Here is a 12,929-nt window from a genome sequence, read left to right as displayed (position 1 = left end):
TCACTCAGCCTATATGATTCTGGCTTCTAACTTCTGACCCCCTACACAGCCAGCTAGTTCTCCCCCGCCAACCTCGGACACAGATTCCTGCTCACACTTCCATTTCAATTACCAGGACTTACAGCTGGTGCCCCACCTAAGTTTTCACTACGACCTGCAACAATTGCTGAGATTTCTGGTGACAACACTACCATTTGATGTGGTCTGGGGCTCCTCTGCTACCTGTGCCCCAGAACGTACAGTTGGAAAAACTCCAGAGAATGTGACATCTCCCACTCTGGGAATTCCCATGATAGGCATGTTGCATAGTAAAAAGCAACAGGAAAACCTCAAAACAGCAGCACAATAGAGCTTACAGGTGGATATCCAAAAAAAAAAAAGTTACCATTTTAACTGTTGTTCTTCCAGATGTGTTGCTCCTATCTATTCAAGTTAGGTGTGCACTCGCCATACGTGTGACTGTTCAAAGTTTCATCTTAGTTGCTACCCATCAGGTCAGCCATGGAACCCCCTGAAGTGATGCTGGTGTGGAGCTCTATACATGATCCTATGGCTCCAACCGCCCCTCAGTTCCTTGTTGCCGGTTACTGTGACCGTGGGGAAGGAGAGTGGGTTTTGAATAATATGAGCAACACATCTTGAAGCACAACAGTTACAATGGTGAGTAACCATTTTTCTTCTTTGAGTGCTTGCTGATATGTAATTAAAGTTAGGTGATTCACAAGCCAAAGCCAGGTGGAGGGGTCAGAGTCAATGTGTGGATGATTCAAGGGCAGTGGCCCCGAAAGCTGCCTCTTGTCAAGATTGATGCACAATAGCCTAGTGAGACATAAAAGTGTGTCACAGCTTGACAGATTTCCTGGAGAGGCCCATGAGCCAGGAAGGTAGCTGAAGAGGTAACCTTAGCGAGGTTATGTTTGTATACAGGATGTGTTCCAGGATGAGAGGCACTGCAATGAAACCAGAAGCCCCTTCATTCGATCAGCAACAGCCACAAAAAGCTGAGAGATCTTGCAGAAGGGCTTGATCCATTCAATGTAGAAGGCAAGCGCCCACCTCACATCAAGAGAGTGCAGTTGCTGCTCCTGTGAGCAGCTGTGAGGTTCAGGATACAAAGCAGGAAGAAAAATATCCTGGCTAGTATGGAAGGCAGAGATCACTTTCAGTAAGAATGCTGGATGAGGGTGGAGTTGGACCTTGTCCTTATGGAACACCACATACAGAGGCTCCGACATGAGGGCTTGGAGCTCATACACCCTTCTGGCAGAGGTGATAGCGACCAGGAAGGCCACTTACTAGGAAAGGCAAAGGAGGGAACAGATGGCCAAACGTTTGCAGGGGGAACACATGAGCACCTGGTTAAGGTTCTACGCTAGAACTAGCTGGTGGACCAGTGGGTGGAGATGGTCCATGTTCAGGAGAAAGTGCCTCATCGGGGGTGTTTACAAACAGAACATCTGCCCACCCACAGATGGAATTCCGAGATGGCCATCAGATGGACTTTGAGGGAAGAAGCAGCAAAAGCTTATTGCTTCAAGGAAACAAGATAGTCCAGCACCTGTGGGACAGAGGTGTGAGGTAATGCTGACAGTACCAGCAGGAGAAGCCACCACAGCATGAGGTGAAGGGAACAAAGGGCCAGGTGGAGGAAAGAACTGTGGTTCTGTATAATGATGTTTGGAAGCAGGGGAAGCCAAATGGGTGAAAGTACAAAGAGCTCCATCAACATGGGGTCTCACTGCTGACAAGCCCAAGCCAGGGCTGTCAGGACAACCTCCATGCAGTCCCTGCAAACCTAGAGGAGCAACTTATGCATGAGAGGGAATGCGAGGGAGATGCAGAGTAGCCCTGAGGTCCATGGTATGAGCGATGCATCTACTAAAGAGCCGGGGCTGAGGACCCAAAAAAAGTAGAACTGAGGATACCTGTGGTTGCTCTGGGACATGAAGTGATCCAGCCAGGGAAAGACTCGCTTTTGGAAAGCAAAGTGGGGGACAGTCACACAAATCGACAACTGATGAGCAAGGAACTGACAACTGAGGTGATCTGCCAGCTGGTTCTGGACCCTAGGGAGATGCGATGCCTCCAGGTGGATAGAGTGGGCTATGCAAAGTTCCCACAGGTGCAGAGCGTCTGAACAGAGCAGGGAAGAGCATGCACATCCCCCGTCCCAATGACTGATATAGTAGATGGCCATGGTGTAAACCTTTCTCCTGAATAGGTCCAGGCACTTAGCATCCGTAAATTTTGGGGCTGGAACCTTTTGACCCTGACACTCCATTTCATTAGCTTCATCCTCCACCAAGAAGCAAAGGGGAGGATGGGTGTACAGGTATTCAAACCCATTGACTGGCACAAAGTATTTGTGCTCTACCCCCCCCCTCTGATCAGGAGGTGACATATGGGAAGCTTGCTTTAGAGGAGTGGAAGGGTGAGGGTCTGGGGGAGGACAGCAAATTTTAGACTTGGGAGTCACAGGTGTGGCCAAATGCTGAGAGTGAGCAGAAGGCATGATGCCCTGCACCTGCTGGTGCACCCAAGGCATCCAGAACTGCCACTGGGATGGAAATCACTGAAAAGGGCCCATGTCCCTGTGTAGGTGGGGGTCCATCAGGATGGATCGGTCAGATATGACTGAGACACCTCCCCACCCCCCGAAGGGAGGCAGATGAGGCTGAACAGGAGGGCCATGGTGGGGCTGGTCTGGCTGGGGCCACTGGTGGAGAGCGGTTGGCTCAGAGCCAGGAGTGAGACTGTTGATGAGATCGACAAGGTTAGCAAGACCAGCGAGGTGAGTGAGACCAGTAAGAGGAGCAAGACCAGTGCTGAAATGAGAAGTGACCTTCAGAGCTGGACCTGTGATGAGACAGAGACTGGCAATGAGATGGGGACCAGTGTCAAGAGCAGGAATGCTGCTGAGATGAGAAGTGTTGCTGAAATGGGGATCAGTGTCAAGACAGGGATTGGCACTGAGATGAAGTGAAGTCTAGCATGCTGCAGAAGGTGAGGCAAGCCCTAAGCATATGTACTGAAAGCTAGATCTGCAGGGAACCTGGCATGTCAAGCCAGACCAGCGCAGAGAATCGGATCTGCTCACTGTGCAGGAGTGGTGCTGAAGTGCATCTGTACCCGTCACTGGACGGGGCCAGGTCTATTGGATTCTGGGACTGAGATGATGAGCAGGAGAGCCCGAACTGGAACAGCATTGAGACAGGTGCGGGCCTTGAGAGACATGGTCCCAAGCATTGCTGCAGTCAGCAGAGAGTATCAAAGAGCTGCAATCAGAGCCGTCCACCACGGAGACTCTTGAATGGGAGCAGCCGACATAGAGCAGGATGGAGATTGATGCTGCAAGTGCGACCAGTGCTTTGAGTCAAACCAATGGTGTCATAAACGGCTGAATCAGGACACAATGCAGTGCCAGGACTCCAGGTGGCTAGGCACTCATGCTGGAAAAGGCATGGCCATGAGTGCAGACTTTCCCCTGGGATAAGATGAGGGGAAGAGACCTCAGTCTGAACTGGGGATTGCATCATTTCAGTAAGTCCCTGAACCATATGGTACTTGTCAGCCACTGAAGAAGGGCCAACTAGCACCAGTTTTCCTCTTGGTGAGTCCAGCAGAATGGCGCTCAGTGCATGTGACGCTGGGGCATCAGGGTCACAGCTCCAGAGTTGTTGGGTGCCGTCTGTGTCAAAGATATCAAGGTTGATGGAGCCGGTCACTTGGACATCTTGGAGATGCGCACCAGAGAGTGGGAGTGGTGCTACACCAGAGGCTTTGGGGAAGAGTCCTTTTTCAGAGTGGAAGACAGTGATGCACACTGAAGAGCCAAGTGCAGAGTCTTGGTGCTGGGGCTGAAGTGCCAACCCCAAGAGGAGCTGACAGAGCCAAAGTCACACTCCTTATGAGTTCGAGGCTTGAAGCCCCCACAGATTCAGCAGTTATCAGTAAGATTCGCTTCCCCCAAACAAGAAGACAGACATCATGGGGGGGTCACTCATTGAAATGGACTTCAAGCAGAAGCTACACTGCTTGAAGCACTGGAACTTTTTCACGCCCCAGTCGCCCAGATAGAATGCAGGAGGAGAAAGGAGAACCTTCCACACCCACTGACTGCCTAACTCCAATTAACTGGTAAAACAACGGCTACACAGTAAACCCTCTGTTTAACAGGCTAATGGGGGAATGTCTGTTATTCTCGAAAGTTCTAAATGTGAGGGTTTACTGCCCCCACAGGCTCTCCCAGCCCCAGTCACCCTCCCACAAAATGCCAAAAAAGCAAAATCAACCCCCCAAAAAACAGAAACAAAAAAACCCTGCCCCTCACCAAAGCCGGTGATGGAGGGGCCCCCACCTCCATGTCTGGCTGGAGGTGCCCTGCCGCACATCTGGAGCTGCCTTACTGCGTGTGGCTTGCAGCACCTGCTGCACATGGCTAAAGGCACCTCACCGCATGCGGCTGCAGCTGCCTTGCTGTGTAGAGTTGGAGGCGCCCCGCTGCGCACTGCTGGAGGGGCCACCTTGTGGCCTGCAGGAGCTGCCACTGCCACCAGTACCACCATGTGCTCCTCCCACCAAGGGTGGGGCATGTACGGAGTGCAGTCTACAGCAGCAGTAAGATGCCCACACACACACACACTGGTTTTTTTTTTTTGGCAGGGGGGAGAATTTAGGATTTTACAGACCTCAGCAGACTTCAGGAACATCCATTCCTAAAGTCTTTTAAATCGGGTTTCGTAAAATTGAAGGTTTAATGTACCAAAGAACTACTTACAGCTATTTACGCAAGAGCTAGGAGGAAATGGCATAGCAACAAGTACTCGGCCACAGTTCCAACAGCCTGCACGAGCAGTAAGAAGGAATTGAGGTAGTCAGGTCAGCATGGTCATATATAGGGCTTGGTGCCACTCCAAGGGGCTCCACAGCTGACTGGATGGGTAGCAGTTAAGGTAAAACTTTCCAACAGTAATGCATGAAGCACACATGAATTGATATGAGCAAGTATTTGAAGAACCGGGGAGAAGGAGTTGGAGTGGGGAGGGGACTATGCATATGAGAAGAAAGTTATCCAAACTGGAATAAAAATTCAGTTTTGGATAACGGGGAAAGATTAAGGCCAGCTCTTATTTTACCTAAACTAGCTTAACACTAAAGTAAAAACTTAATAGAAAAATGCACATGCCATGCAGATTCAGACAAGGTTCTTTCAACCATTAGGGCTGACTACAGATTGAGAAGAAATGTTCAGACACACATGCACTTACCAAAGGACATCACCCCAATGGCCTGTATTGCATTAGACTTTGCAAACATCCAGGCATTTTCTGTTTTGGGTCTAGAACAGAAATTTGTTTAAACGGAATGTCCTCTATTTTAAAATACTACACATAACACATTTAGACTAATCAGACCCCTCTGAAAAGAGTGCCTCTGCATGTTAGATCATAATACTTTGGTAATAAAATACCCATCATGCAAAATCTCTTTCCCCCCCTTGCATTTATAAAAAAAAATAATTTCTGAGAGTGGTTCTTACTGCAAAGATGTGTGCCAGTACTAAATAATGAGTAGCTAATTTTGGTATTGGAACTTGAAAACAAGATTACCACATACAAAGAAAATGGCACATCTGGAAATGGCATTCAGGACAGGAAAGCCTGATATGGTGTTAAATTAGCTAATTAATACCTTAAATCTTTATTTTGAATATTAAGGGACAAATTTTTACTCTGGATCTGCAAATGTAGGATTTCAATGAGAGCTCCATTTTTGTTCTGAGGGATTTAATCCAAGGGGACAAATTCTGCCCTCATTCATATTTGTGTAACCATACTATTCCAAATAAGTCTTTTTTTCATGGAATGATATCCCCTCTGGTAGTGAGGGTCTTGCACATCTCTGGAGCACTGTGGTAAGAAACATATTTAAGGAAGTACAACTAGAAGAATATGATAGGTGGAGGAGTTTAAGGTAGGATAAAGAATGGGCCAAGGGATTTCTTATCATGTGGCTCTAAGTACCCTATCAATCCCCCCTCCACAAAGTTGTGTGTTATATCTACAGCCAAGCAGCAGCCAGCTGGGACAAAGGAGAAGTCTTGTAGCCCTGAATCCTTGTCATAGGTTGGTAGATTTTGCTTCTCACGTCTCTTCTGCCATGAACTTACTCAGATTTTTTGAAAAGGACATATATTTTATTCTAAAGGCAGGTCTATGCATGTGACTCTTTCAAATAATACTTACATAGTTAAACTGCAGTAACGACACTGATATAACTCTGCATGTGGACACTCTTTCAGTTTAGCTCAAACTACTTCCAGAGCAACATAACTAAACATAACATGCACTCGTTTATTCTGGCAGAAGGATCTGTGCAGAGAGTTACACCAAAGGTAACACAGCAGCTTAAATTCACGTTCCAAATAAGTCCCTATGGGGCAAGTCCTAAGCACACGTACTGAAATAATTAAATGGTCAAACAGAACAGTTTCCACTGCATGAATTCATGTCTGACCTTTCTGGGCTGCAGTTACTACTTTGAGTTATGTATTTTTTTAAATCGTGCATAATTTTCTCATTTTACTACATAGTGAGTCTTGATAGTCTAAACCTTCGGTGTCCAATAGGAATTCAAAGATTGCCACACTTGTGGTTTTCACCTTTCCATATTTGCCACATTATTAAGTAAATAATTAATTATCTACATAAATGCCTCCCCCTCCCCCTCCCCCAAGTGCCAGGCACTCCTCCATTCACCACAGTGCAGAGTCCCATTCACAACATGTGGCGAGAGGTGAACATATTGGACACCATGGCTACGTCTACACGTGCCCCAAACTTCGAAATGGCCATGCAAATGGCCATTTCGAAGTTTACTAATGAAGCGCTGAAATGCATATTCAGCGCTTCATTAGCATGCGGGCGGCAGCGGCGCTTCGAAATTGACGCGCCTTGCCGCCGCGCGGCGCGTCCAGACGGGGCTCCTTTTTGAAAGGACGCCACCTACTTCGAAGTCCCCTTATTCCCGTGAGCTCATGGGAATAAGGGGACTTCGAAGTAGGCGGGGCCCTTTCGAAAAGGAGCCCCGTCTGGATGCGCCGCGCGGCAGCAAGGCGCGTCAATTTCGAAGCGCCGCTGCCGCCCACATGCTAATGAAGCGCTGAATATGCATTTCAGCGCTTCATTAGTAAACTTCGAAATGGCCATTTGCATGGCCATTTTGAAGTTTGGGGCACGTGTAGACACGGCCCATGGGTCTAAACTGCTGTCAATCTCAATTTTAAAATATACTTAGGGAATGATGGCAGAATGCAGCTTTGGTTTCTGATCCTTAATCTAAGTTGGCAACAATATTTCTTAAATCAGATCTAAAGTTTGATACATCCAATTCCATCCATAAAACAAATTTAGACATTCCGTATATGTTGATGCACACTCCGGGGAAATGGGGAAGTGAGAACACCCTTTTTCTAAGATACAATCTGTTCACATACCAGATGGAATCTGTATGCCAACTGAGCACTTCTTTTACATATGTTCTACAGAACAGACAAAATGGCATTACAGTGGAGAACGCTGCCATACAGCTAGAGGCTGCTAATTTGGCTTCTTTCAATTTCCACTTTGTTTTGAGGGGAAGCTGCTGCCACCTGCTGCCTCAGCTGCTCTACTTTCACTTCACTGCAAAACAGCATGTCACAACCATCACACCACAACCTCTGTCTCTCTCCCCCTCCCCGTTCTCTGTTACTAAGTCAGCTCTTTCAAGCAGAACTTTCCTTGGCAGAAATTGCTTTAGATATTATTGCTGTCAAATTTACAAACCCTTTCAACACAGATTTGTTTATTTTTTTGTTTTTTCTGCCCCCCCATTCATCCTCTTCCCATTTCTTAAGAGGTGTTAATCTCAGAAGGGTAGCCATGTTAGTCTGTAGCTTCACAAAACAAACACCCTCCACCAAACCAAGCATCCCTATAGCATCTTAATGACTAACAATTTTCTTTATTAGGTAATGATCCTTCATGGGTAGCACCCACTTCTTCAGCAAAAATAAGAACCTGGGGTTTATATAGTGGAGGGAGAAAAGGAAGAAGGGGAGAAGGTGGGGAAGGGGCAGGAGTCACAGCTGTTCCCCTACAAGTTTACACATATTACGATTCCTGATGTCTGACTTATGTCCATTCATCCTTTGGTGCAGGGACTGTCCAATTTGTCTAATGTATATGGCAGAGGGGTACTGCTGGCACATATCACTTGCACATCCACTAATGTGTAAAATGGCCATCCCTTTACAAAAGGATATTAGCACTTTACAAAGGAAGACATCTGAATTGGAATTCATTTGCAATCTTGACACATTTAACCTGGGGCTTAACATAGATCTCAATTATTTTACACATTACAAGGACAATTTCCACACTTTACATTTTGCAGGAATGGTACCCATCCCACTTAACTTAATTTACTTCTGCCACAGGTCCTATTAGTGACAGGTGATTACTCCTTCCTCACCCCATTTATCCCTCTTCTTCTTCCTCTTCCTCCCATCCTTCCTGCTAATCTTGGTTTCTTATTTTTACTCCAAACCTGAGGAAGCGGATCTTACCCATGAAACCTCATTACTTAATAAATAAAACTGTTAGTCTTGAAGGTGCTACAAAGCTGCTTGTTTTTAAAGAGGTGTTAGCCTTTTCTAAGAACTAGTTTTAGTAATCGGAATGACCTGATTATTCCAGCCTCCATAAACAATAATGCTGGGGTTGTTTAATAAATTAGGTTCCGTAATGGTTAAATTCGTATCAAACAAATAATAAAATCTTCATTTTCCATCTAACAAATACAGCTTATTGGAGCCAGTTGCATATTTGGCTCTGATTCAGAAAAGTATTCCTACTTATGGCAGCACTTAAACTTGAAGTGAAAGTGATTTAAGCATGTGCTTAACTTCAGCATGTACTGAAATCCTGTTGTGTGTCAAGACCTACATACATATTTTATTAGCACTGGTTCCAGGTGAATTCTTGGTTCACAGGGACAGTGTATAGTTTTGACTGCAGTAACGGGTTGTTTTTAGGATTTCAGATTTCTTCAGCTGAGAATTGAGAAGAATTGAGAAGAGACGCAATCAAGTTTAGAGAAAAAGGCTAAGCATGTTCCAGCCTTTATATTCTCCTTCATATTAGCCTTTTTTTGTGGAAATCTTCCCCCATTTTACTCCTGCCTGCTCCATCTGAATCCCACACACCATCAGGAATGTGAAACTTTGTCTTTCTCTTTTGCTCCTCCCCAACCACATCATTTTGCTTCCTCACTTCCCCCCCGCCCATTTTCTCCCCTTTTGCCTCTGTTTATAAAAAAAAAGTCTGCCTTAGCTGGTCAAAACTGTGTCTTCTGCAATACCTACTGTAAACCTGTGACCAGAAAAGCAGCTGAAAGCAATGCCTCATAACAAGCCAGTGCTGGTACAAATTTTCCAGTAGTTAAGTCTGTGAATTATGTCTGTTTTTTCTAGCAGCCACATTGCAAGTGAAAGTCAACACCAGAAAGAGAAGCTGAATTTTCTATCTTTACTATTCTTTTCTTTCCCTTCTTGTCTGTATGTCTTTTTCTTCTTTTAGGAAAAGGAATCAGACTTTAACAGCAGCAGCAATTACAGCAGCTCTAGCCTTTCTCAACTTAGTTCTTCCACCAAAAAGGACATTTATTACCATCTTTTATGTCATCTAAGACACTGCCAATTAAGGTTTTTTTCCCTTCTAAAATCCTTTCTCCAGATAAAGGGTATAGGACTGTTATTAAAATGAAGGCCTTCTTTAATACTTTACATTTCAAATGCATTAACTCTGTTTCCTTCTTTCCTGTAACTTTAATAAAGGGTTAAGAGCATTTTTAGTGGTGTTGGTCTCTGTGGCCGTGTCTACACGTGCCCCAAACTTTGAAATGGCCACGCAAATGGCCATTTTGAAGTTTACTAATGAAGCGCTGAAATGCATATTCAGCGCTTCATTAGCATGCGGGCGGCAGCGGCGCTTCGAAATTGATGCCGCATGCCGCTGCGTGTCTCGTCCCCACGGGGCTCCTTTTCGAAAGGACCCCGCCTACTTCGAAGTCCCCTTATTCCCACGAGAGCTACGTCTACACGTGAAGCCTATTTCGAAGTAGTCTATTTTGATGTGGAGACATCGATGAATAACGTCTACACGTCCTCCAGGGCTGGCAACATCGACGTTCAACATCGACGTTGCGCAGCACCACATCGAAATAGGCACTGCGAGGGAACGTCTACACGCCAAAGTAGCACACATCAAAATAAGGGTGCCAGGAACAGCTGCAGACAGGGTCACAGGGCGGACTCAACAGCCAGCCGCTCCCTTAAAGGGCCCCTCCCAGACACAGTTGCACTAAACAACACAAGATCCACAGAGCCGACAACTGGTTGCAGACCCTGTGCATGCAGCATGGATCCCCAGCTGCAGCAGCAGCAGCCAGAAGCCCTGGGCTAAGGGCTGCTGCACACGGTGACCACAGAGCCCCGCAGGGGCTAGAGAGAGAGCATCTCTCAACCCCTCAGCTGATGGCCACCATGGCGGACCCCGCTATTTCGATATTGCGGGACGCGGATCATCTACACGTGCCCTACTTTGACGTTCAACTTTGAAGTAGGGCGCTATTCGCATCCCCTCATGGGGTTAGCAGCTTCGACGTCTCGCCACCTAACGTCGATGTTAACGTCGAAATAGCGCCCAACACGTGTAGCCGTGACGGGCACTATTTCGAAGTTAGTGCCGCTACTTCGAAGTAGCGTGCACGTGTAGACACGGCTGAGCTGATGGGAATAAGGGGACTTCGAAGTAGGCGGCGTCCTTTCGAAAAGGAGCCCCGTCTGGACGAGCCACGCGGCAGCAAGCGGAGGCAATTTCGAAGCGCTGCTGCCGCCCGCATGCTAATGAAGCTCTGAATATGCATTTCAGCGCTTCATTAGTAAACTTCAAAATGGCCATTTGCGTGGCCATTTCAAAGTTTGGGACACGTGTAGACGTAGCCTGTATATCAGGGAAGGGGAATCTTTTTAGGCTGTGGGCCACTGACCTATTGATAAGTTAGTCTGGGGCCACACCAGCTCCAGAATCTAGGGGGGCCAGGGCTAGTACATTTTCTGGGCTTATCTAAGCACTGGGATGGAGCCAAAAATGAAGGGTTCAGTGTGGCAGGTGGCTACAGGAAGTAGACTTGGGGTGTGAGGTGTGGGCAGGAGGGAGGGTGCAGGAGCAGGCTGGGGGTGGGTGATTTGGGTGGGAGTGGGGTGCCCGAGTTGGCTGCAGGTGGGGGTTCTGGGCGGAAGGGGGTGCAGGAGCAGGCTGGGGTACAGGGTGTGGGTGGGAGAAAGGGTGAATGAAGATTTGGGGTATGGTGTCAGGAAGGGAGGGAGCAGGAGGAGGGTGGAAGTGGAGAGTCTGGATGTGAGGGAGGCTACAGGAGGGAGTCTGGGTGGAAGTGGGAGAGCAGGAGTGATCCAGGGGTGTGGGGTCTGGGCGACAAGGATCCAGCTTACCTAGGCAGCTCCCTCAAATGTACATGGCTCTGCGTGCTCCCCCACTGCTCCCAGGCACTTCCCTCCACTGCTTTGATTGGCCAATCAGAACAGTGGGACAAATATTCATGGCAGTGCTGTCACACCCCCTCCCTTTTCCCAGCTGGGGGAACAGCAGTGGCGCTCTTCAGCAGAGTCTGTGGCTGGATCTGGGCCTGCCTTACCTGATCTGGCCTCTGAGGCTTGGAGCTCCCCACCCTGTCAAAGACTGGATACTAGGGAGGGAAGCCCCAAACCTGGGGATCCAGATCCAGGCAAGCCATGGTCTGGATGTGGATCATGGGCCATTGGCTCCACACCCCTGCTGTATACCAACACCCAATCTTATTAAAAACTGTTTAACGTTGGATAAAGAAAGGGTCTTTTTAATACTTTTGACTCATGTATATCCTACCCTGAGCCAGCACCAGACTGGGTGGCTGGACCAGGGCACCTCCTTTCGTTCAGCAAATTCCCTTGTTTGATACCAATCAGGTCCTGAGGGTGCTGGACAAGGGAAGTGCAACTTGTACTACACTCATTTATCCTGATTGCTCCTCTCTGAACTGGAGAAAAGCTCAGGACCTTAACTGCAATATTCCAGGCCTGGATGAGGTATAAGAGAGGTAAGGTAAGAGGAAGATTACTCAGAACATGGTTGCTCTATTCCTTGACATCAGATACCGTAGCTGTGGCCTCCCCCAGACTCAGAGGTGGAGGAGGCTGCTCAGAGGCCCTGCTGGGCGGGCCCTGAGCCTGAACACTGGTGCCCCACCCCTCAGAGGGCGGCACCTGGAGCCAGAAGGGCCGGGGCAGGGCTCGAGGCCCATTAAAGTCTGGGCCACCATGTAGGAAGGAGGCCGCTGACCACGCTCCTGGGCACCAGGGGCAGGGGAACCCGCTGCCGCCCAGCCTGTCGGCAAGAGTTACCCCCCAGCTGCCCAGACCAGCCTGGGCAGCCACAGATAAGGATGCCCTCGGGCTACTACCCGGACTTCCTGGACCTACTGGGGTCCTCACGCCAGTGGAGGGCCCCCTCCCCTGAGGCACGGCCAGGACCAGAGAGACTGCCTGGGGCTAGCTACCCAGGGCCCCCAGAAGCACAAGATCCCAGAATTCTGTGGGACGCCCGCAGTGCGGAGACCTCTGACCGCCTAGAGCCCACAGTCCTGCCACTGCCAGACTACCTCAACGACATCGAGATGTCCGACTGGCTGGAGCCACCGAGGGCAGGATACCCAGATGAGACCTACCAGCTGGGACCGGCAGACCAGGCCGACTGGGACACTGCATCTCTGGAGGTAGAGGTAGGAAGCGGCCTGGGGAATGCTCCCCCTGAGCCAATGACGGTGTGTTG

General features: G+C 48.3%; 1 protein-coding gene across 1 annotated transcript in view; it reads right to left on the bottom strand.

Moving 5' to 3' along the window:
• Window positions 1-12,929, bottom strand: part of SLC38A11 (solute carrier family 38 member 11) — a 39,302-nt gene that overhangs the window by 10,582 nt on the left and 15,791 nt on the right. Inside the window, exon 5 of the mRNA XM_075001740.1 lies at window positions 5,268-5,338. Coding sequence (XP_074857841.1) covers window positions 5,268-5,338 — 71 coding nt within the window. The remainder of the gene's footprint in view (window positions 1-5,267; window positions 5,339-12,929) is intronic.

Source organism: Carettochelys insculpta, chromosome 8, assembly GCF_033958435.1.
Source record: "Carettochelys insculpta isolate YL-2023 chromosome 8, ASM3395843v1, whole genome shotgun sequence".
In the NCBI taxonomy this organism is placed as follows: Eukaryota; Metazoa; Chordata; order Testudines; family Carettochelyidae; genus Carettochelys; species Carettochelys insculpta.
Note: the sequence above shows the minus strand (reverse complement) of the source record. Positions and strands in the feature narration are given on the sequence as shown.